Source organism: Callospermophilus lateralis, chromosome 14 (genome assembly GCF_048772815.1).
Source record: "Callospermophilus lateralis isolate mCalLat2 chromosome 14, mCalLat2.hap1, whole genome shotgun sequence".
NCBI classification, from domain to species: Eukaryota; Metazoa; Chordata; class Mammalia; order Rodentia; family Sciuridae; genus Callospermophilus; species Callospermophilus lateralis.
In genome coordinates, this window is record NC_135318.1 from 44,196,373 (window position 1) to 44,222,535 (window position 26,163).

Genomic DNA, 26,163 nt, shown 5'->3' on the forward strand with positions numbered 1-26,163 from the left:
TTTTTTTTTTTTTTGCATGTTACATTCCCACTTGAAAATTTCTCATTGGAGATATCCTTGAACAGTTTATTTATTTCTGTACCAATCTTACATGCTCTGATACACATGGTGTAGAATAACAAGTACTTTTTGACCATTTAATGGTGAAGCTTTAACTTCTGTAAAACAAAACCAGTTGATGTAAAATAAAGCAAAGGCATTTCATCATTGACATTTTTAATATAGTTTTAAAATCCTGGGTCCCAAGAAGTCTTTGCTGAAACTTCCTTTTCTTCATAACAAACAACTTCATCTCCCACTTGGAATTCCACTTTTTCTTCATCTAAACTGAGACCACAATCCATTCCAGTTTTGATGACTGAGATGTCATCTTTATGGTGTTTCAATGAGGTCAATGAGCCTTAAAAAGGAAATTTAAGGTGAGTGTATTTAACAAAGTACTAAGGCAGGCATGAGGTGCACACCCATAATCCCAGCAGTTTGGAAGGCTAAGGCAGAATGATTTTAATTTTGAGACCAGCCTCAAGTACTAAATGCTATGTAGTTTGGTGTTAAAATGAAAATTCTCACTGGAATTCTTTGAAACTTTATATTATACAGTCCTGTCATTAAGTGGGATTTTATGCCTGGAAAGCCCAAAAATCTCCCACTTAAAAGACTGCAAAGGATGGGATTATACTCAGGACTGATTAAACACTGTAGACAGTAGGTCAAGTTCGGAAAAGATGGGAGTAGAGGAGTGGAATGTGTAAATGTAGGATGAAAGTGAAGCCAATTTTTAAAAGCTTGGGAAATCGCTGCATGCAAAAGTACATGCCTATAATCTCAGCTACTTGGGAGGCTGAGATGACAGTTTATTAAGTTAAAGGCCAGCCTGAAAAATAAGCTCAGACTCAAGTCTCCAAAAACAAAAGTAGTTAAAATCAAGTCTGAGGAACTAACAATCTAGAGGAATTGTAAAAAAAAAGGGAACTCATCGCTATGGAGAAGTTAAGAATGCTAAAACAGCATTATGGTGGGAAAAGATCAATGGATTTCAGATGGTTATGCAATCAGGTTTGGGACCTGGATAAACCCTAGAAAACATTTTGATGTTGCTTACCTTTCCAAATAACCTGTCCCTTGCGGATTAATTTAAATTTTTTTTGTTTTTCTAACTGTCCTTTTTGAACTCTGCAGCCAGCCACAGGAATTTTCTTCTTTCCTTCTGTTACAGAGAAGGTAGCTAGTATAGAAGCCTCACCTTTAGGAAGAAAAATGATGTTAATGATCTGAAAAATAATGCCTCCTATTCTACGGTATTAAAAAAAGATTGTGTTCTATATGTGTAATAAGAATTGTAATGTATTCCATGGTAATATAAACTTTAAAAAATAAGTTATTTTTTTTTTTAAAAAAAGGAATTCTCAAATTTTAACTATACTACCATGAGTCAGATTTACTAAAATGCAGAATCTTATTCATTAAGATTCATTATTCATTAAGTTCTGGGATGGAACTGGGTTTTCTGAATATGTAGCAAGCTTTCTAGTGATTCCAATATCAGTGGTTTCGAAATGCAACAAGGTAGACCACCAAAAGGAAATATTTACTAGTGAATTTTAATGTATGTTATTAAAATAGGAAATAGCAACAACAACCACCAAAAAAAGAATGGGACCTACGGATAAAACCACAGACCCTGTGTTTAACAGAAGGAAAAGTAGGCCCTAATCATGTGGGATTAGGCCCCAATTTCCTGAATAAGACTCCTTTGGTGCAAGAATTAAAATCAAGAATCAATAAATGGGATGTACTCAAACTAAAAGTTTCTTCTCAGCAAAAGAAACAATCTGTGAGGTGAAGAAAGAGCCTACATCTTGGGAGCAAATCTTTACCCCTCACACATCAGGTAGAGCACTAAACTCTCAAAAAGTTAAGCACCAAAAAAAAAAAAAAACCCCAAACAAATAACCCAATCAATAAATAGGCCAATGACCTGAACAGACACTTCTTAGAAGATGATGTATAATCAATCAACAGATACATAAAAAAATGTCCATCATCATTACCAATTAGAGAAATGCAAATCAAAACTACTCTAAGATTTCATTCACTTCACTCCAGTCAGAATGGCAGCTATTATGCATACAAACAACAATAACTGTTGGTGAGGATGTGGGGAAAAAGGTACACTCATACATTGCTGGTGGGGAGAGAGAGACTGCAAACTGGTGCAGCCAATATGGAAAGCACCATGGAGATTTCTTGGAAAATTGGGAATGGAAGCACCATTTGACCCAACTATCCCTCTCCTTGGTCTATACGCAAAGGATTTAACAGCACACTACAGGGACACAGCCACATCAATGTTTATAGCAGCACAATTCACAGTAGATAAACTGTGGAACCAACCTAGATGCCCTTCAATAGATGAATGGATTAAAAAAATGTGGCATATATACACAATGGAATATTACTCAGCAATAAAAGAAAATAAAATCATGGCATTTGCAGGTAAATGGATGGAGTTAGAGAAGATAATGCAAAGTGAAGTTAGCCAATCCCAAAAAAACAAAGGCCAAATGTTTTCTCTGATATAAGGAGGCTGATTCATAGTGGGGTAGGGAGGGGGAGCGTGGGAATAGACAAACTCTAGATAGGGTGGGGTGGGAGGGGACAGGAAGGGGCATGGGGTTAGAAATGATGGTAGAATGTGATGGACATTATTATCCAAAGTACATGTATAGAGATATGAATTGGTGTGAATATACTTTGTATACAACCAGAGATATGAAAAACTGTGCTCTATATATGTAATAAGAATGGTAATGCATTCTATTGTCATGTATAAATAAAAAATTAATTTAAAAAATGAACTTGTGCATAGAAAGAAGTCCTAGTTTATTTCCACCAACTTTATTTCCCTGTCCAATAATTAGAAATAACAGATGAACTTGGGGCACTGAGGTAGGAGGTAGGGTATCCAAGTTCAAGACTAGACTGGGCAATTTAGTGAAACTCATCTCAAAAAGGGCTAGTATCCAAAGTACATGTATGAAGACATGATTTGATGTGAATATACTATGTATAAAACCAGAGATATGAAAAATTATGCTCTATATATGTAATAAGAATTATAAAGCATTCTGCTGTCATATATAAATTTTTAAAAATTACATTTAAAAAAAAAGGGCTGGGGATGTAGCTTGGTGGAAAGCACTGGCCTAGCATAAGAGACTGTACTGCAAAAAATAAACATGAAAATCCTTGAATATTGCCATTGCTCTATGAAAACCTATTTTCTAGTGTAGATCACCTATCATTACCTGATCTATTTTTAAGTCACTTAAATGTTTTCAGATCCACTTATAAATACTAATTCTGTAAATATTTTTCCTCTCAATGAAAATTAAGTTCCAATAATGAAATAACTTACTATAATTACCAGTTTTTTAGAGTGTTACTTGACTAGTGGGATTTGACTAGTAAAAACCCTCATAATATGACTGTTTTTCCAAATTGCTACTAGTACAAGAACATACAAATATCTGCATGATCATATTTAGCAGGTCAGAAAGGCATAAACTAACTTTGTATGAACCAAAATGTAAAATCCAATCTCATCACGAGGAAACATTAGACATTAAAAATTAAGGTATGTTCTACAGTTGCTTACATACACTTTAAAAAGGTCAAGGTCAAGAAAGATTGTAGAATTATTCCAGATTAAATGAACCTAAAAAGAAATAGGAGGGGCTGGGGTTGTGGCTCAGTGGTAGAGCGCACACCTTGCACGTATGAGGCACTGGGTTCCAACCTCAGCATCACATAAAAATAAAATAAAGGTATTGTGTCCATCTACAACATAAAAATACTAAAAAAGAAAAGAAAAGAAAAGAAATAGGACAATAAAATAACAACCCAAGATCCTGGACTAGAGGGAAAGCACATGCAATACAAGGTACACTGTGAGGGGCCTGGGGATATAGACCAGTTGGTAGAGTGCTTGCCTTGAGTGCACAAGGCCCTGGGTTCAATTCCCAACACCAAAAAAAAAAAAAAAAAAAAAAAAAGTACACCGTGAGGACAATAGACAAAATTTGAATTTGGACTGAATTAGAGAATATTGTTTGATCATGGTTAATTTTATAAGAATATCCTTGTACTTATTTAGCAAATGTACATATTTAGAGGCAAGTGGGTACAATACAAATTCAGCCTTTAAATCTGGCTAAAGGATATGCTAGACAATACTTAACAATATTTAACATTTAAATATAAAGTAAGTTTTCTTATGGTATAATTTCTTTGCCAGTCCCAGTGGCACCTTCCAAAACACTGTTAATTTTATATATGTGTGTGTGTGTGTATGTGTGTATGTATATATGGTACCATATGTATATATGTATATATGTATGTATATATGTATATATGTATGTATATATGTATATATGTATATATGTATGTATGTGTATATATATATGTATATGTATAAACATATACATATATATAAAACCAGGGATTGAATCCAGGAGTGTTTAACCACTGAACTACATTCCCAGACTTTTTAAAAATTTTGAGACAGTCTTGCTAAATTGCTGAGGCTAGTCTTGAACTTGTGATCCTCTTGACTCAGCCTCCCAAACCCATGGGATGGCAGGCATGTGCCACTGTACCCAGTGACAGTGTTAACGTTTATGTTGCTGATCCTAGTCAAATTTGTACTACCATTCATGTCTACATTTGAGGGCAAGTTCTTAATGCCTTATTTGCCTTTGTATTTTCAGGGCTTAAATGAAGCACAATGTGTCTTACAGGACACATAATACATATGAGGTTACCAGGAATTTTCATCTTATGGTCATCAGTTTTTCTAAAACAATAGGTATTTATTCGAAAAGTGAATATATTTCTCTTCAACTTTGCTTTCAGGGGCTGTTTACAACACCTAAGATATGAATGCTTAAAAATAACATTCAGGGGGCTGGCATTGTGGCTCAGTGGTGCCTAGCACGTGGGTTCAATTACTAGCACCATGTATAAATAAATAAAATAAAGATCCACTGACAACTAAAAAATAAAAAAATAACATTCAGGCCAGGCATGGTGGCGTACACCTGTAATCCCAGTGACCAGGGAAGCTGAGTCAGGAGGCTCACAAGTTCAAGGCCAGCCTTAATAATTTAGAGAAGCCCTAAGCAATTTAGGAGACCCCGTCTCAAAATAAAACAATAAAAAGGGCCAGGGACATAACTCAGTGGTACAGTGCCTCTGGATTCAAACCCCAGTTCCACAATAAAATAAAAGAAACATTCAGTGAACACTCACCTATTAGGTGTTCCTCTACAGTAGAGGGCATTCTGCTGCTCAGTTCCTCCTGCAAATCTTCAATAAGACGGTAAATGATTTTGTGAAGTTTAATTTTTACTCCCTTTTTTGCAGCTGACTGCTGGATAACATTGCTTACATTCACATTAAAACCATATATAACACCTGGAAAAGAGAAATAATAAAGTAACAAGTATTATCACTTGTCTTTCAAGCAGAACTCAAATTTTATTCTAAATAAGTTAAATGGCAATAGCAATTGGGGAAATGAAAAATTGTGGGGTTTTTATCCCACAAAAACTAGTAAATTTTCAAATCACTGAATTTTATAAATTGTTTAGTCAGGAAAATTTCTTCATGATATTAAATTATTAATTTAAGAAATATAATTTCTTAAGTGTCTATAATGTGCAAGGCAGTATCCTAAACAAAGCTTTGTTTTTTTGTTTTTTGTTTTTTTTTAAAGAGAGAGTGAGAGAGGAGAGAGAGAGAGAGAGAGAGAAAATTTTTAATATTTATTTTTTAGTTATCGGCAGATACAACATCTTTGTTTGTACGTGGTGCTGAGGATTGAACCTGGGCCGCACGCATGCCAGGCGAGCGCGCTACCGCTTGAGCCACATCCCCAGCCCAAGCTTTGGTTTTATACCAGAGAAAAAAAACAAAAAATGATCAAGGCTAAATTATTGTTTTATTTTAACAATAATTCCACTATTAAATTGTAATCCTGAGTTGGGGTTGTAGCTCAGTGATGGAGCACTTGCCTTACATGTACAGGCAGTGGGTTCAATTCTCAGTACCACATAAAAATAAATAAATAAAATAAAGGTGTCCATACAATTGTAATTCTATTGTCTAAAAGTTTTGTGGTTTATATTTATGTATCCATTTGGCCAAAAGTTGTTCAAAAATAGTTACTTAATTGGAAAAATTCAAGAATTGACCATTTCACCAAAGAATAATAATATTTAACTGCAAATACTTTGGAAGAAAAAGAAACAAAGGTGGCACACACCTATAATCCAAGCAACTCAGGAGGATATGGCAGGGGGACCGCAACTTTGAGGCCAGCCTCAGCAACTTAGCAAAGCCCTAAGCAACTTAGCAAGATCCGACTCTGCCTCAAAAAATAAAAAAGAGCCAGGGATGTGGCTCAGTGGTTTGGCACGCCTGGTTTAATCCCTGATACAAAAAGAAAAGAAGCAAGGAAAAACACCTTGAATAGAATGAATGAGGAAAAAAAAAAAAAAAAAAAAGCTTAAAAGAAAAAACCCAATCACCCCGAAAGTTTTAACATTAAGAAATCTGTGGGCTGGGATTATAGCTCAGTGGTAAAGCGCATGCCTGGCATGTGTGAGGCACTGGGTTCAATCCTCAGCACCACATAAAAATAAATAAAGGCTAAAAAAAAACATTCTTACACTGTATACCTTACACAGAAAAAATAGTGCTCGGCTAGTCAGTGCCTAACAAATACTTTGGTTAGCATTCTATTTCATTAATAGAAGTGATATCTGATCCTATAATGGAAAGGATGATGATAATGGGAATATTAGGTATATCAATCCAAACAAGACAGAATTAAATAATCACAATGTGATTGAGGGAACACAGACAAACAGGAAGTAGAAACCTTACCGTCAAATGTTTCAGCCAAGTTAACATCATTTTCACTAATATCACCTACTCCATAATGTACTAAATCTAGTTGACATTCATGTGAAGCATCATAGGTATCCATAATGTTTAAAATGGCCTCAACAGAACCATCAACATCACCTAAATACAGCAAAAGTTTAAAATTGTTAATATCAAGAATTAGGCATTAACAAAAAGAAAATTTAAAAAGGGAAAAAAATTTTAAAGAATTTATATAAAGTATAATGAGCCAAATGTTCACTTACAACTAAATTAGCAAAAAATATGTTGACTTAGAAAAATGCCTCTCAAGATACTGCATTAATTTTCACTCAAATTTTTGAGTCCAACTCCTTTAGGAGTTTAGGAGTTTGGACTACTAAATTTGAGAAGAACAAAGAATAAAAATACACATGTATTCAAAAGGTGAGTTGTAAAGTAAAATCTTCAAAAAGATACCTTTAATAATTAGAGGTAGTACATTTGAATCTCTTTCTATTTTCTCTTTTGGCTTTAAGGGTCTTTGTTCTTTTCTTTCTAGGTACTTCATAAATGATCTCTTCTTCCAGTGCAAAGTGCCATACTTCTCACGGGTTTTCCGATGTGCTTCTTGGTGTTCCTTTCGATTTTCTTCCAGTATTTTCAGATCGTCTTTATTTTTCTCCTGTTCTTGTTCAAACTTCCTCCAGTTAATAACTTCACGTGCCCTTGCCTTTATAGGAGAAATACTGGCATTACTTAATAAAATAGACACTGATATATGCTAGGTGAAAGGCTTTTATTTTCCCCCACTATGATATTAATTAGTCTGAAACCACTTTTATAAGTTTCAAGAAACTTATAAAGTTTAATTGGGGAGCTTCTTATATAATTTAAAATTTTTAATTATAAAATTATAATTTAATTAAATTACAATTTAATTTTAAAATTTTATCTCAAAATTTAAAAATAATGCTAAAGGGGTTGTGGCTCAGTGATAGAGCGCTTGCCTAGAGCATGTGAGGCCCTGGGTTCAATCCTTAGCACCACATAAATAAATAAAACAAGGTATTAAAAAAATAATAATTTCCATTTAAAAAAAATGCTAAAGTCAAATTCTAAAAATGACACAACTAACTCCCTCAAGGCCACATACAAACTAGAATTATTTGTTAACATCAATCACTTGATATAGCAGTACAAACTTGATATTTAAAATAATTAATATCACTTATGTGTACTTATGAATATGTAAAAAAAGTCCCACTATTACGTATAATTATAATGTACCAATAAAAAGGAAAATTTTAAAAAAATAAAATCATTCCATCATATCTAATATGCAGGAATTAAACTTGAAATACCTCAGATTCTACTTCAAGAATTTCATCTCCTGCAGAAGGAAGGTCCTTCCAGCCTATAATTCCCACTGGCATGCTGGGATAAGCTTCATTGATTATTTTTCCATTTTCATCAAACATTAAGCGTACTTTTGCCCAACTCTTTCCAGCAACCAGAATTGAACCTTTTCTCAAAGTTCCTCTTTGAATGATAGCTGTAGTAACAGGACTAAAATGAATATATATATACATATTTATTTAATGCCATAATAAAGATATAATTATACTTTCTTAACTATAGCAAAAATGTCTATATGCAGTTTAAATATATATAAACCTATGTATTAATTCTCTTCTCAACTACCGATTTTTGATACTATAAATACATGTTTTTGAAGCTGGGCATGATGGTTTATACCTGTAATCCCAGCTAGTTGGGAGTCTGAAGCAGGAAGATAACAAGTTTGAGCCCAGCCTGGGAAACTTGGAGAGACCCTGTCTCAAAACAAAAAGGGCTAAGGATGTAGCCTAGTGGTAGAGCATATGCCTAGCATGCACAGCGACCTGGGTTCAATCCCCAGTATATCTCTATCTCTCTCTCTCTCTCTCTCTCTCTCTCTCACACACACACACACACACACACACAGACATAAATCCTGAGCTGCCTAGTATTCTTAAAGCCCTGGGTTAATCCCTAGCACTACGAAAAAAAAATATATATATAAATATATATATATATATATTTTTTTTTTCCCCCCAATAGCCAGAAAGTGAAAGCAACCCAAACATCCATCAACAGAAGAATGGATAAGCTGTCCATGGAGAATGTGGTACATACACACAAAAGAATATCATGCATCCTTTTCAACATGGATGGATCTTAGGGACATTATGCTAAATAAAATAAAAATAAGTGGGAGCTGAGGATATAGCTCAGTGGTAGAACACATGTCTAGTATGCATGAGCCCCTGAGTTCAATCTCTATAACAGGGAAAAATAAAATCACAAATATGTGGATGTTAATTCACAATAAGGCAGGGGGCACTAGAGAAGAATAGCGTTACCTTAGATTAGGTAGAGGGAAGTGATCGGATGGGGAAGGAAGGGGATGTGGGGATAGGAAAGATAGTAGAATGAAACAAACATTACTATTGTATGTATATATGTGACTGCATGACCAATATGATTCTGCAACATGTACACTCAGAAAAATGAGAAATTATATTCCATCTATGTATGATATCAAAGTGCATAAATATATTCTACTGTCATATATAACTAATTAAAACAAATAATTTGGGCTGGGGATGTGGCTCAAGCGGTAGCGCGCTGGCCTGGCATGCATGGGGCACTGGGTTCAATCCTCAGCATGACATAGAAATAAATAAAGATATTGTGTCCACCTGGGACAGAAAAATAAATAAATAAATAATAATAATAATAATAACAATATTTTTTAAAAATCCTGTATGATTTCACTTGTAAAATATATAAAGTAGTTAAAATTATAAAAATAGAATAGAAACATGGTTGCCAAGGACTGGAGAAAGGAGGGAAGAGAAATTAGTGTTTAGTGGGTATATAGTCTTAGTTTTGCAAGATGAGGAAGTTCTAGAAATCTACTGCACAACAATGAAATATATTTAATACTATTGAACGCTGGGGATGTAGCTCAACAATAAAGTACTCCTGGGTTCAAACTCTGCTACAAAAAAAAAAAAAAAAAAAGGATAATATGCTATAATGTTTTTTTTTCCTTTTGGCAGGACAGTGGATGTTGCACCCAGCAGTGCTTTACTACTTAGCTACATTCCTAGTCCTTTTTGTTTTTTATTTTGAGGCAGAATCTTTTTGTACCAGGAATTGAAACCAGGGGTGCTCAGCTTCTGAGCCACAATCTCAGCCCTTTTTATATTTTATTTTGAGACAGGGTCTCATATGTTGCTTAGGGCCTCGCTAACTTGCTAAGGCTGGCTTTGAATTCACAATCCTCCTGCCTCAGCCTCCTGAGCCACTAGGATTACAGACATGCTCCATCATGCCCAGTTTAATGCAGTAAATTTAATAATATATTTCTTACTAAAATGAATTTTTTTCCTTATAAAGTTATGGTAAGGGAGGAAGCAGAAAGCAGAGTGTTTTGACACCATCCTAATATACTTTTTTATGCCTCTGTCCATGTCAGCTAAGAGATTGCTCACAGCTGGTACAGCATACAAAACAATGAAAAAAATCTTTCTTGCTAATAGGGAAATTCAAGAAGAGAACACAATTTTAAACACCTTTCTATATATTATTTTTTATTTTTTAACATTTATTTTTTAGGTGTAGATGGGCACAACACAATGCCTTTATTTTTATGTGGTGCTGAGGATTGAACCCGGGTCCCGCCCGTACTAGGCAAGTGTTCTACTACTAAGCCACAATCCCAGCCCTCTATATATTATATTAATGGGTAATGTCATTAAGAATTTAGAATTGCTATTTTATTTTAATTTAGGTCAAGCCTAGTCAGGAGAAAAAAATTGAATTACTTAAGTCATCAAAGTATGACTAGGTGTATACAGATAGTTGCTACGGTCTACTGACAATAACTGTATTTTTGTGTTCTGTGTGCTAGTACAATAAATACTTTTCAAAACAAATGCTTTGAAAATATTGTTCATGAACTAAAAATAATATGCAATAAAAATATGTAGTCATATAATCAAGTCACAAAATCATGAAACAAAATTATCAAAGAAAAACATCATAGCATAGTCCTACCCTCTTCCTTTGTCTGTGAAAGACTCAATTACTGTTCCTTCCACTGGACCAGTGGGATCTGCTTTCAATTCTAACATTTCTGCAAGAGCAGTTGTTGCTTCTGCCAAAGCCATCAGATTATCGCCCTTTAACAACAACAACAAAGGTTAATATACATTAATAAATACTATCTGTAAATATAAATACTAGGGTCAGAAAACCAAATTATCCTTGATCTTTTTCTTTAAGTATTTAAAGTAAGAATTACCTATATTTTAGAAGGAAGGAAGGAAGAATTAGAAAGAAATCCTGACCCAGGGACAGATCTTACAAGGAACAACTGACTTACTTGTTTAATAGGTTGGTCACTGGTGGTGCTTGCTAATAATCTTTCATAAACGCATGCTTATTCATTCTTTCTCCTCCATCTGCCTCTACAATTGCTTTCTTCCTCTCACTAACTTCTAATGATGCTACTTTACATTTCAAGTTTTATCTAATTAAATAAGCCTGAATACATACTGTTTCATCTGATCCACTCAAGAATCCTGTAAAGTAAGTGAATCAAGCATTATTTAGCATTATTAAATAAATGAAGAGAAAAAGCACTGAATACTCTCAGGCTTTAAGCCATACTCTGCAACGATCCAGCTATGCACTCTCATCCACACACATCTGTCTCTGAGGTATCCATATTTACCGTGAGCGCAGAGACATGCACTGCTTGAACATCGCCTCCATAATCTTCACAGACCACATCATAAGCCAGCAACTCTTTTTTCACTTTTTCAGGATCAGCCTCAGTTTTGTCACATTTGTTTATTGCAAGGACAATAGGAACTAAAGGAGATTAAGAAGAATGTAAATGAGAGTATCTTTAATTCTTTATTCACAGTGAGACACCAACCTGTTCTGGCTTTTTTTTACTCAGTGGATGTACTTATTTATTGAAAGGCTTAAAAGGTCCACTTTAGACTCACACCACCGCTCTGTACTCTCTACACATAAAGAATGAATCCAGGACTGGGGATGTGGCTCAAGCAGTATCGCGCTCGCCTGGCATGCAAGCACTACATACAATCCTCGGCACCACATACAAAGATGTTGTGTCCGCCAAAAACTAAAAAATAAATATTAAAGAAAAATTCTCTCTCCCTCTCTTAAAAAAAAATGAATCCAGATGTGAGATATTAAAACTGTAATTATAAGTAAATTCTGAATTAAGAGCAGACACCTGACATGAGAAAAAATTTTAAAAACAATATTTGGGAAGTGGAGACCTATCCTTAAATCTGAAAGTGAGATCAGTAACTACACAGATGATAATTTTTAGGGGAAAAAAAATCACAAGTCTAGTTTAATACCATCAGATCACTTGCCTCTTCTTCCTTTTTTTGTACCAGGGATTAAACTCAGGGGCACTCAACCACTTAGCCACATCCACAGTCCTATTTTGTATTTTATTTAGAGACAGGGTCTCACTGCATTGCTTAGCACTTCACTTTTGCTGGCTTTGAACTTATGATCCTGCCTCAGCCTCTGGAACCACTGGGATTAGAGGCATGTGCCACCACACTCGGCCTATAATCTCAGCCACTTGGGAAGATGAGGCAGGAGGACTGAAAATTCAAAGCCAGCCTGGGCAACTCAGTAGTGACACCCTGGCTCAAAATAAAAGATACAAAGGGGTGGGGATGTAGCTCAGTGATGGAGACCCTGGGCTCAACCCCCAGTTCTACCAAGAAAAAAAAAAATTCTCTTGCAGTGCTAGTAATGTAACCCAGGGCCTCATCGTGCATGCAGACAAGCATCACTGAGATACGATTCCAATCCACGCTTTACTACTATTTCTTTTCAAGAGATATTTTTCTCCAGTTTTCCTGTAGGAGACAATGATTAAGTGCTGCACTTTGATTCTCTGCATCAAATTGCTTCAGCCTGTTGGTTCTTCAGCTGCTTCCAATCATTCATCTGCTGGGTGCAATTCCCTGTTGAAAGCCTTTATTCATTGTTAAAACCTAATATCCCACCTTCAGCTGAATCTAAGTATCATTATTGCAAATTTTCTTTTAGGATTTAGAACAACTCTTTATTTATATACATACTCTAGTGACCAACACATAGTCAATTCAATAAGCATACACTTAAAGACTCTTATAATTTGTTCATCATTACTAAACATATTCTTTTATTAGAGATATCACACAAAAATCTAGGAGATAATTCTAGTTAAGTTTTACTATCTCCACCATTTTCTCAGAGTCAAAGGAACAGAAACCAATAAAAAAAAAACACAAAAAGTTTCTCAATCTATAACCTACTATTGTGAAAAAGTGCATATTATAGGCGAACTTGAACTTAACAAGGATCAAAAGAATAAATGCAAAAAGCATAACAAGATGAATTGATTCTATCTCAACCAACTGCTTTATTATGGGATCCCTGGCAAATTTATACCCCTCTTCTTTTTGCCATGTATTGCCTAGAATTGTTAAGATCAACATACAAAGACAGTTATTATGGGCTGGGGTTATAGATCAGTGGTAGAGCGCTTGCCAAGCATGTGTGAGGCACTGGGTTTGATTCTCAGCACCACATATAAATAAATAAAAAATAAAGGTCCATTGACAACTAAAAAAAATATGTAAAGACAGTTTTGAGGAATTTAAAAGAAAAGAGAGCCTGTAATCCCAGCTACTTGAGTGACTGAGATAGGAGGATTGTCAGTTCAAGGACAGCCTTAGAAACTTAGCAAGACACTGTTTCAAAATAAAAAATAAGTATCTGGAATAAAGTAAAATAAATAAAAAGGACTAGAAACGTAGCTCAGTGGGAGAGCACTCCTGGGTTCACTCCTCGGTACTACAAAAAGAGAAGGAAAGAGAATAATACTGGAAGCTAGAAGAGTCAGATCCCAAATTCAAACATTGCACATTAGCTATGTAATTGTATAAAATTGGGAAGAGTTCTGGCTCCTTCCTGTCTGGGTTTCAGTTTTCGCATTATAAGATGAAAGACTCAACCTAGATCAGTAATTCTCAACCTTTTTTATTTCTTGCCAACAAACCTAAGGGGATACAACACTTCATGTTTTCTCATTGTGGGTAGGTACAGCATCGTACCAAAATAAGAATGAATGCAGAACTGGGGTTGTAGATCAGAGATAAGAGTGCTTGTCTATCATGCGTGAGGCACTGTGTAAGATCCTCAGCACCACATAAAAAAATAAAGGTATTGTGTCAACCTACACCTAAAAAATAAATGTTTAAAAAAAAAGAAGAAGAAACCTATAGAGCTGGAATTGTGGCTCAGTGGTAGAGTTCTTGCCTAGCATATGTGAAGCATTGGGTTCAATCGCTGACACCTCAGCACCACATAAAAATAAATAAAATAAAGGTATTGCATCCATCTACAATTAAAATATTTTTTAAAATTTTAAAAAGAATGAATGTATAGAATACATGTGTGTGCATATGTGCAGTATTTATTATTATAATTTTTCCCCAATATTGGAGACAGAATCTAGGGACACTTTACCCCTCAGCTACATTTCCACCTCTTTTTATTTTGGGACAGGGTCTTGCTATGCTGCTGAGGCTGGCCTTAAATTTGCAATCCTTCTGCCTCAGCCTTCTGAGTCATTGGGATTACAGGCATGCTCCATTTATTATAATTTTTAAATGAGGAGTCTGGGGTTGTGGTTCAGCAGTAGAGCCTAGCACATGCAAGGTCCTGGGTTCTATCTTCAGCACCACATAAAAATAAATAAATAAAATAAAGACACTGTGGGCTGGGGGTTGTGGCTCAGCGGTAGAGCACTCGCCTAGCATGTGCGAGGCCATGGGTTCAATCCTCAGCACCACATAAAAATAAATAAATAAAGATATTGTGTCCAACTACAACTAAAAATAAATAAATAAATATGTAAAAAAAGAAGAAAGAAGGGAGAAGATGCTGGGTGTGGTAGCAAATACCTCTATTCCCAGTAATTTAGGAGGCTGAGGCAGGAGGATCACAAGTTCAAGGCCAGCCTCAGCAACTTAGCCAGGCTCTAAGCAACTTAGGGAGATCCTGTCTCAAACTAAAAAATAAAAAGAGAGAAATAAGGGAGAAAATGACCAAGTGATTTTTCCAAAGCCTACAATTTTATTCCTTTGATTAAATAAGAACTTATTAAAGCAGATGAAGATCCATGTATGTCTAATATGTCAAAATACACTCTACTGTCATGAACATCTAAAAAGAACAAATTTAAAAAAAAATAAAGGAAATGAAGAGAAAGTTTCTCTTAAGAATTCTAGGTAAATGAACAAGGAATAATGAAATATCACCTCTTGGCAACTCCTAATAAATCTGAATAAAGGGTTAATAGGATTCATTATCCTATTCTTAATGTTGCATCTATATAAATTCTCTATAATAAAAAGATTTTTTTAAATTTTTTTTAAAGTGGAAGTAAGATTATCTTGTGATCACAAGTCCCAAGTCAACTCCTGCTGACACCTTTCCTTTTAGTTATATATCAGTGGGAAAATAATTTAAGTATCTTTGAAGCTTATCTGTAAAACAAGTATAACAATCCTGGGGCTGCTGTAATGATTAAAGCTACATGTAAATGGCTCCAGAACTGCAACTTTATGGAGGAGATCATTTTTAAAAATAAATAAATAATAAGCAACTTCCTTCCTAATACATATAAGTCAGACACACAATACCTTGAGCATCTTTAGCATGCTGAATAGATTCTATAGTCTGTTTCATCACCCCATCATCTGCAGCTACGACCAACACAACAATATCAGTGACCTGAGCACCTCTGGCTCTCATTGCTGAGAAGGCAGCATGTCCCGGAGTATCAAGAAAGGTTATTTTTTCCCCAGAGGGCAGAGAGACTGTGGAAACAGAAATCCAAGAAAACCAAAGATTCAAATATGTACTTCCTTAACATATATACGGAAAGTACAAAATGACATTACTGAATACAATCAACAGTTCTTTAAAATAATTGCATTCCTTCCACTAATCTTAATCAGAACAACACAGATTAAAATTTCACAATGAAAATTTACAAAATACTAGTGAGACCTTTAGGGTTTTCTTTTCATATAACAATTTCAAATTCATATTTCTAAAATATAATAACTTTCATAAATGTACCAACTGACATCCATTCTGAAGTTAGAACAGACCAATAGTTGTAACAAGTCAGTCATCCCCTACATTAGCAAATCACATCTGAACAATGGCCTTGAGCCAGAGAAAGGCACAGTTAGTAGCTCAGAACCCTTGAATTTAAATCTCATTTTTGCTGCTTACTAACTATGTACTTTGGGAAAGTTACTTAACCTGAAGATATAAACCTCCTCAGCTGTAAGTAGGAATACTAATACCTACCTAATGATGTTGTTGTGAAGATAAAAGAGATGAAGCACATAAAATGCACAGTGCTGGGCACATGTTAAGTGCTCACTAAGCAGTAGTTATTAATTATCATGAGCAACATTATCACAACCTAGCATAGGAGATTATATAAGCATAATTAATTAATTGAGTAAAAATTTTAGGCTCATTAAGCCAAACTAAGAATGACCAAGAAAAAACAGTAACATAAATTTCTTACAGAAAATACAAAATAACTTTTAACCACTTGCTCTACATTTCATTAATCCAATGGCTTCCTTTTTACTTTGATTTTTTATAATAACATTTTTTTGATCATAACATTTGATTAAAAAAATAGTAAGTGGGGTTCCCAAGCACATTGTATGGTAATCTGTGTTCATACCCAGAAAGGCACCAATGTGCTGAGTGATGCCTCCAGCTTCCATTGCTGCCACTTGAGTTTTTCGAAGTTTGTCAAGTAACGTTGTTTTCCCATGATCGACATGGCCCATTATAGTAACAACAGGGGACCTTGGGGTTAATAAAGCTGGATCTGCTTGGGGCCTACAATTAACAGCAAAGGAGTTTCATTGCTTAAATATCTGAAACATTTTATAACCTGTGAATTGGTTTGCCGTTATCTCTGCAAGCTACCATTAACTATAAAACCCAACATTCAAGTTTAATTAGACACAACTCTTCTCTACATATAACTACTATAACAGAATATTTAATGACTTTCTACCTATACTTGGCATCTTCATAACAATGGGCAGATATGAATCAAAGTTTAAAATTCTGGTTAATATATATATTCAACATTCTATAAAAAATAACCTTTAGAGTTTTATAATAACCTGAATATTCTTTCTGATGCTTTAATCACTTTGAAAAAAAGTTGACCCTGCACTCACATATCATTTTAATTACAAAAGAAGTTTTAAGGCAAATCTTCCCACTAAATGGTCTCCCTCCCCCAACATATAGGTAATATTTACCTTCTTACAGCATCTTTATTTTCTCTGACTTTGTCCTGTTTTAATTTGCTCCATTTCAACTTCATCCCTGCCTTCTTTATTACTTCTTTGATCCAGATTTCATCTAACTGTGAGTGTGCTTCTAGTGAATCTATGTCAATTGCAGTATTCAATAAAGCTTCATATACATAATCTGGTCAGAATAAGACAAAACCTTTTAGGATCATGCATTAAATGCTTAAGAAAGTGACCTCTATTACTAAAGTCTACATAAACAGTACATCAATGGGGTGTATAAATGGGATATACAAGTATATAAACTTTCTCTAATGTTAAAAAATCACAAAGTTGAAAAAAATTAATTCCTTAAAATGATACACTCATATTGACTGACAATTCTATATATTCATAAATATTTGTGTATCTTCTAAACCATCTGAAACATCAATAAAATGTTAAGTTGTATGTTGTATATATTTAGCATTGTGTGGTTGATCAGCCTATTTCTTTGAAAACTTGTATGCTCATATGTCATGCATATGTGTATATACAGAGTCATTTCTTGTTATTTACAATAGTTACACAGAGCTGCCATGAATACTGAATTAACAAATATTGAAACACATTGCTCTTAGAGGAAATGCAGGGTTAGGCTCCTTCAAGCCTCCAGTTGCAACATTTCATCAACAGATTAATACATAATCTTGTTTTATGTGTTTCTATCTAAAGATACTTTAAAAATACATATTGTCAATTAACATTGAACTCACAGCTAATAACATTATACCTGACACCTAAACAAGCTTGTGTTAGACATATATTTCCTACATAATACACATCACAATTTTCTTGTTTTAGGAACACTGGATAGTACCTCATCACAATAGTAAGGGGCCATTTTAAAGAGCAATATCATCCACAAAAAGCACAAGAATTCAAAAACATGATATTAAATGGGCCAGTTTTTTAACGTTTACAGTATGACAGGTGAAACAAGAAGGCAGAGAATCGCCTTGTTCAATCTCAACTGGGAACATATACATGGAACAACCCAAATTTTTCACAGCACTGAGCATGTCCAGGATAACTGCAAAACTACAAATAAATATTAGCAAGTAGGCAAATCTGTAAATACAGAATCTATGAAAAATGAGCATTGCCTGTATGTACATTCAGATATACAGACACACACTCATCTCTGAACATATGTACCCATGATTTATCTACTTGTTTATGTATCTATTTAGGGTTTCCAAAAAGTCATGAAATAACCGAACATGGTGGCACATGGCTATAATCTCAGTGACTTGGGAGGCCGAAACAGGAAAATTACAAGTTTGAGGCCAGCCTCAGCAACTCAGCGAGACCCTTAGCAACTTAGTGAGACTCTATCTGAATAAATAAATAAATAAATAGACTACGAATGTAGCTCAGAGGTAAAGTGCCCCTCAGTTTAATCTCCAATACAAAAAGTCTTGAAATAGAGGAAAAATATTTACTTATTCTCTTACTCATTTTATTTAATGTGCTTTGTTTTAAACTCAATCATATTTCCCTGTGGATAATAAGTCATATATCTGTGATAATGATGAAAAAAATATTTTTATCTTTAAAGACTTTCAGTCACCCATTAACATACTTAGGAGATACGATAGAAAAACATCTTCTAGTAAGAGCAGTACACTAAAAAACACCCAATTTCATGGTGTGCTGATAAATGTTTAATAATGAAGCTCTCAAAAATAAAAATCCTAGGCTGGGGATAGAGCTGAGTTCATAGAATCCTTGCCTTGCATACACAAGGCCGTGGGTTCAATCCCCAGAACCATAAAAATAAAATAAAATAAAATAAAAATCCCTGTTTTGTAATATTTCCCAATTTCTGTAATGGAAATACTTCAGTCAAGTTTGATTTCAAGCTACCAACATGAAGTCAATGAATGCAGAGATAAGAAAAGAGCAAAACAGCACACTGTTATATAGTATTTCTATCATACAAATAAGAATAAAAAACCTCAAAGCAATTAAAATGGTTAGTAATAAAAAGCATTTAAGCAGTTAAGAAGTAAAGAGTTTTGTTGAATTTTGTTTTGTTTTGTTTGCAGTACTGGGGATTGAACTCAGGAGTTCTTTGACACTAGCTATATACCCAGGCCCTTTTATTTTATTTTGAAACAGGGTCTTGCTAAATTGCTCCAGCTAGCCTTGAATTTATGATACTTCTGCCTCAGCCTCCTGAGTCACTAGGATTACAGGTATGCACCACTGTGCTTGGCTTTGATGAGCTTTTAATATTTTCTTTTTATGATTTTATTTTAAAAAATTATTATGTGTAAGAACTAGCTCAATTATTCTTTTTAATTTAGCTGGTCCCAATTTGGGCTCAAAAACTAGTTTTTGCAATATTAGGAATTGAACTGAGGAGATGCTCTAGCCCTGAGCCACATCCCCAACCCTTTTTAGTTTTTATTTTGAGACAGAGCCTTGCTAAGTTTCTGAGGCTGGCTTTGAAATTGTGATCCTCCTACCACAGCCTCCTGGGACCTCCTACCCAGCCCTGCTGAGATTACAGGTATGTAGCACCACACCCAGCTTGTTTCTTATTTTGAGACAGGATCTCACTATCCTGCCTTGAATTCCAGAGTTGCTGGGATTACAGGCATGAATGGGGGCAATGCTGTTTTTAATAATGCTAAAAATACCTAATAATCCAATTACTACAGTTTTCCAATAAGTTATCCTGCACTTTTGAAAGGTACCTGGTATTAAGCAATAATCCTTTCTCTCCTATATTAAATACATATGATTATCAACATACTATTTTATCTTTATTCTAGCATGTTCAAGGCCTTGGGTTCAATTCCCAGCACAGCAGAACAAAAATTGTAGTGATTACTATAAATATTTTTCTCTGGGCTTACAGATATTGTTAAAATGAATGAAAAAAGGAAATCTGAAAATTATAGAAGGGACTGGGCACAAGGCCTTGGGTTTGATCCCCAACACAATACAACAACAACAATAACAACAAAAAAAAAAAAAAAAAGAAAGAAGAAAATTATTTTAACAAAGGGGAAAAATAAAAGTGTAAGTATACCTCTTAGTGCAAAAGCATTCTTTGGACTTATTCTAACAACCCACAAAGTTGCTAAAAAGGAAAAAAAAATTCAGATAAGAAAATATATCCCACTTTTATTAAAAGCAAAAGCATAGGGCTGGAGTTGTAGCTCAGTGGTAGAGCACTTGCCTAGCACATATGAGTGAGCCACTGGGTTTGATTCTCAGCACCATATATAAAAATAAATAAATAAATAAAGGTATTGTGTCCATATACAATGAAAAATACTAAAAAAAAAAAAAAAAATGCATAGAGAACTACATTTAACAAAGAGTGAAAATACTACTAAAATTTGTAACCTAAAATGAAAAATATTGGAATGACTTATCTTCTTCAGTCTAGTTTTTATCCCTGACTGCCTTAATCTCATTTGTAAAATTCCAGGTTTTCCACATCCCCATATTTTTCCTTGTAAACTTATCTGCTCACCTATGTCTTTTTCCAGTGCTCTGGCTAGTTCCTCAACAGTCATTCCAATCCATACTTCTACCTCCTTTTTAGTTTTTGTTGAAGACAATTGAGATTTCCTTGGTCTCTTTTCCTATTTTTTAAAAAATAGACAAATAAGAAGAAAAAAGGTTAAGTGACAATTCAGATTTATTCTGGAATACCTACCATGATCACGACTACTATTTCTACCAATAAACACTTTCATAAGTAGTTAAACCTTAAGCTGAAATTTAAAAATCCTGCATCCTTTATTCATTGTTTTATAATGATCTCTAGGTCATCAAATTCACCAGCATTACCAAACAACAAACCAGAACTTCCCTTCCTCACCAAGATCTCTAGCCTAAAGTACAGCATTAACTAATAAAGATTCTACAAATGACAAAATACTAAAAATGAATTTCTACTCCTCTTTCAAAGCATTTTAATATCAGGCTACATAATATTATAAGAGATAAAAATCTGTAACTACCTCCTTTGTTACTAGAAGCCTGTATTGCGATAAAGCAGCCCCAATGAGCACATCTGTTTGCCATGGCCAGGCGTACATCTGAGCTGTCCACACTGGGTAAGCAGATGAAAATCCATGCCTCCACTGTACTAATGTTCTTCTTTGACCCAGGCTGTGCAGCTGCCTACAAATGGTGTGAGATTTATAGGTCTGAAGAAAATGTAGCAAGTTCTCCAACTTTAGTAGCTTCTGATTCATGTTTTTCCTAAAAAGAAAGACTTAAAAATAATGTTTGGATTAACATTTAAATCAAGTTAGCAAATATATTAATTGAACATCTACAACATGTCAAGCACTGTACAAGGGTATTAGAGTACAACAGTGAGTAAAACTGGGTTCCTGCCCTGAAGGAGCTCAGTCAAGTCAAGAGAAGGGATTTTTCTAAACTGTATATTTGAAGTCAATTACTTCTGCTAAACACCCTTTGATGACTCCCCATTAGCTAGTACAATGTGCTAACATCCTATATAAGCTCTCACTTCATCTCTTACACTCAGAAAATCTCCCCACTCCTATCTACCAAGCTTTTATATTCTCACCCACCTATAATCTCTAATTGTGTCCATCTACAACTAAAATAGTAAAATAATAATAATAATGTGTATCTTTTCAGACCTTTTCTTTATGCTTATATCTACTTTACTTAGAAAAAAATGAAGTCATACTATGTGTATAATTTTTCCCTAAAGAATATATTGTAAATAGTGTTTTATATCATTAAACATTATTCTTCAACATTACAAAAAGAAAAAGAAAAAAAAAAAAAAAAAGTAAAAGAAAACCCAGGCGGAGTGGAACATGCTTGTAATACCAGCTTCTCAGAAGGCTGAGGCAAGAGGATTGCAAGTTTGAGGCCAACAAGTTCTGGCCAACTTAGGGAGATCCAGTCTCAAAATAAAATCTTACAAAAGGGCCAGAGAGGGGCTGGGGCAGTTGTGGCTCAGCAGTAGCGCATGTGCCTGGCATGTGTGAGGCACTGAGTTCAATTCTCAGCATGGCATACAAATAAATAAAAATAAAACTCTATCAACAACTAAAAATTTTTTTTAAAAAAAGGGCCAAGGATATTGCTCAGTGATAAAGTGCTTGCCTAGAAAGGCCCTGGGTTCAATTCCCAGTACTTACAAAAAAAAAAAAAAAGGAACATTTCAATGTGTTTACCGTAACTATATAATTTATAAAGCTATCTTGAACAAAATTCTCAACTTTTACATTGCCTTAAAATACTTTTAGCTAGGTGTAGTGCCATAGGCCTATAACACCAGCTACTCTGCAGGTGAGGCAAAAAGATCACAAGTTTGAGGCCAACCTCAGCAACACAGTGAAACCCTATCTCAAAAATCAAAAAATTTTGGGCTGGGGATGTGGCTCAAGCGGTAGCGCGCTTGCCTGGCATGCATGCAGCCCGGGTTCGATCCTCAGCACCACATACAAACAAAGATGTTGTGTCCGCCGAAAACTAAAAAATAAATATTAAAAAAATTATCTCATTCTCTCTCTCTCTCTCTCTCTCTCTCTCTCTCTAAAAAAAAAAAAAAAAAAAAATCAAAAAATTATAAAGATTTTTAAACTGTTTCTCATACAATATGGTATTTCTACAATGTGCTTATAGTTTAATTACAGAATTACAATAAAATATAATTACAAAACATTTTCATAGAAATTAAATTCTTTTAAAAAATATTTTCAGTTGTAGATAGACACAATACCTTCATTTTATTTATTTATTTATTTATTTTTATGTGTTGCTGAGGATCAAACCCAGTGCCTCACACATGCTAGGCAAGCACTCTATTGCCAAGCCACAACCCCAGCCCCATTTATTCTTTACATATATTTTCTACTATACACTCTTTAAAATTCTTCAGAAATGATTAATAGTTACAAGATATGGTCAAAGAAACTGGGGCCTGAGCAAGTGAGTTTTGTTACATAACTAGACAGTAAAGTAAAAATTAAATGTTACATTTTAACCAATCTTCCCCATATGTAGTTTATGTTCCTGAAACAACAAATAGAGTTTTTGTTTGTTTGTTTGTTTTGGTACTGAGAATTGAACCCAGGGGTACTTATCTACTGAGCCATATCCCTAGCTCTATTTTTCATTTTGAGAGATGGTCTCATTAAGTTGTTTAGGGCCTTGCTGAGTTGCTGAAGTCAACCTTGAACTTGCAATCCTCTTGCCTCAGCTTCCTGAGCCACCAGGATTACAGGTGTGCCCTAATGTCCCAATCCTGAATATTTGTTTTCAAACGAAAGAAATGAAAAAGGTGCAATACAGTGACAAAGTACCTGACTAGACAACAAAAGAATCTTGGGTGGATACCTGCTCTGACATTTAGCAGCCAGCGTTGTTATCTTGATTGAGTAAATCAATTCTTTCCTATGAGCCTCATTTTTTTCTGATCTCTGTAAAAAGAAAAGAAAAAAATTGTTTTAATGTCCGTCCTTCCTTCCACAAGGCTACAAAGAAAAAAAATGAGGTGATGTATATACTTTGTCATCAGCTACTTTAAACTACATTATATCATGGGTTTCTTTAGTGATAGTTTATATGCTTTAAGGATTAATTACTTGTAAGTTAAAAATATTCACAAGTCATTATCTTGTTTATATACAGATGATTCTGAGAGGTGTGTGCGTGTGTGTGTGTGTGTGCACGAGCGTGTTAAACATAGTTAGCAAGTTACCTTAAAAATTTATTCAAGTAAAGATCAAAAGAAATGCTGACTTAATTTCAAAGAAATAATCACATTCAGATTTAGAAATTCATTCATACATTAAACACTTCAAGAACTGCACAATTAAAATCTTTTTTAGGTATGTACCCCTAATCTAAGAAGTAAAAAGTGCGCAGGGAGCACGGGCTTTCTTGGGAATTTATTTTTAAGTTAATCTGAAAACAGATTTTACAAGGGCATTGATTCAAGGAGTAAGAGGAAAGACCCTACAAGATATTAACCTAAGTCCAGGTACGTAATTGAGGCAGGAATTAGAAAGACACATTGGACGCAATAAACCAAATGTCAAAACTGGAAGGAACCTTCGTTGTTATATACTACAAGACTCTCGTTTTACAGCAAAGGAAACTGGAATGCATGCAGAGGGGTCAAAAATACTTCTACAATGTCATACCGCTAGTTAGTGGCAGTCGGGACTAGAACCCAGGTTTTCTAACTTCCAGTTCGGTGCTATTTTGCCGCAAGGGTACTGGTGTGGGGAATCTAAAAAAAAAAAAAAAAAAAAAAAAGGACGGTGGGCCTACGTAACTGCTTTAGTGGGAACGTCTACATAAGAGCTGGAAGCTTTGGAGCTTAACTGAAAAGAAAAGGAAGTCGGTGTAGAAAAATTACGAATGTGGGGTGGTTTCGCCTCAAACTCGAATCCAGAAAGGCTTTTGCAAACAGGAAGAGTAAAGACCGGCACCTCCGAGAGGAAGCAAGCCGCTGGCGGTTTCTCCAAGAACGATGAACAGGATTTGGTGAATGTCTAAGTGGAGGTCACGGGGGAACGAAATGCATCTTGGAAAGGCTTCCGAATGAGCAACGTTCATGAATTCGCGTGATTTATGCCATTGACATTTTAGACCAAATAATAAACGCCACCCGGAAGACCCTGGCTAAGGAACCCCACTCACTCTACTCCTACAAGAGGCTCTGGGCACCACGATTCGGATCCCTGGCGGAGATCACCATCCGGACCCAGAAGAACTGTCCATCTGAAGGTCCGTACCAGAAACGGTCCCCGTCGGGCTTCCGGTAGTGCCGGAAGTGGTTTTCCCCCGAATTCTAAATAGTCGCTGTCGCCCCGAACTCTGGCTGTCCGACGTGTTGTGATGGTGCAATCAGGGGTCTCCTTCCAGGGTCCACCGCGTGTCGTTTGTCGCGTCTGCTGCACGTTTCCCTTTTTTAACAAATTACTGCTTCTCCGGGACTGTATGTGGCTGCAGAGTCTACACCGGAGGGAAAACTAAACGAGGAAATGTGAGAAAATGCTGTCCTTCAAAGACACATGTAACTAACAAAAAGGAAGAAGTTCAAGGAAAGGTGGCGATGGTGGTACTGTACGAGGAGTTCTTTCGGAAGTATTTCGGACAGAATTTATAGTAGAGCCAGGGAGCTTGGGTTCTTAACCTGATTTATTTCCCATATGTACGGAGGTGTTTTGTCAACTTTCTTTGCCTCACTTTCCTCCTCTGTAATATGGTAACGACAGAAGCTATTTCCCAGGATCACAGTAAGGTTTAGTGATTTGATAAAGTGTTGATAATAGCGCATAGTTCATGTAAGTGTTTACTCTTGTGATTTTTAAGCCACCTCCCACCTATATGCCTCACTTTGAGGAGAGTGTCTTTGGGCCCGTTCCCTTGACCACAGCCATCACCGTCTCTTGACTGTTAAGTGTTTTAACATCTAACACTGCCATAGTTAATGGCTTCAATAGGTTAACTCTTCTGTAGAAGATTTTGCTTACTCAAAAGCTTGCTTTCCTTTATTTCTCCCATAATGTAGCCTCCTAATTCGTGCCTCTACCCACCCATCTTTTTTCTTTTTCTTTTTTTCTTTTCTTTTCTTTTTTCTTTTTTCTTTTTCTTTTTTTTTTTTTTTTTTTTTGGCCTTCGGGTGCCTACCACAAAAGTTTGTAATAAGCCTTACTGGTTGGGGCTGGGGGTGTGGCTCAGGAGTGAAGCACACGCAAGCAGGAGGCCCTGG

General features: G+C 35.1%; 1 protein-coding gene across 5 annotated transcripts; it reads right to left on the reverse strand.

Moving 5' to 3' along the window:
• Nucleotides 1–199: 199 nt before the first annotated feature.
• On the reverse strand, nucleotides 200–25,174 carry Mtif2 (mitochondrial translational initiation factor 2). Of its 5 annotated transcripts, XM_076832885.2 has the most exons (16): nucleotides 25,089–25,174; nucleotides 24,587–24,675; nucleotides 23,778–23,860; nucleotides 21,413–21,669; nucleotides 20,920–21,031; nucleotides 17,394–17,565; nucleotides 16,799–16,959; nucleotides 15,729–15,905; nucleotides 11,714–11,853; nucleotides 11,035–11,159; nucleotides 8,292–8,496; nucleotides 7,408–7,660; nucleotides 6,949–7,089; nucleotides 5,311–5,475; nucleotides 1,103–1,243; nucleotides 200–400 (listed from the first exon to the last, which is right to left on the reverse strand). In XM_076832885.2, exons 4-16 carry the CDS (start codon nucleotides 21,647–21,649, stop codon nucleotides 228–230), a joined length of 2,202 nt encoding a protein of 733 aa, XP_076689000.2. In that variant the 5' UTR covers nucleotides 21,650–21,669; nucleotides 23,778–23,860; nucleotides 24,587–24,675; nucleotides 25,089–25,174; the 3' UTR covers nucleotides 200–227. The 5 variants fall into 5 exon arrangements, with proteins under 5 accessions (XP_076689000.2, XP_076689003.2, XP_076688999.2 ...); XM_076832888.2 differs by lacking the exon at nucleotides 24,587–24,675 and having other exon boundaries at nucleotides 21,413–21,575; XM_076832884.2 differs by lacking the exon at nucleotides 24,587–24,675.
• Between the last annotated feature and the right edge of the window lie 989 nt (nucleotides 25,175–26,163).

Bases quoted from the DNA above. Each gene is read 5' to 3' on its own strand.
- Mtif2 (XM_076832884.2), bottom strand. From the start codon at position 21,649: ATGAATCAGAAGCTACTAAAGTTGGAGAACTTGCTACATTTTCTTCAG. The intron at 16,960-17,393 runs GTAAATATTACC...TGTTAATTGTAG, and splicing joins AATAAAGATGCTGTAAGAAG to GCCCCAAGCAGATCCAGCTT. The intron at 7,090-7,407 runs GTATCTTTTTGA...TGCTGTATTTAG, and splicing joins ACTACCTCTAATTATTAAAG to GTGATGTTGATGGTTCTGTT.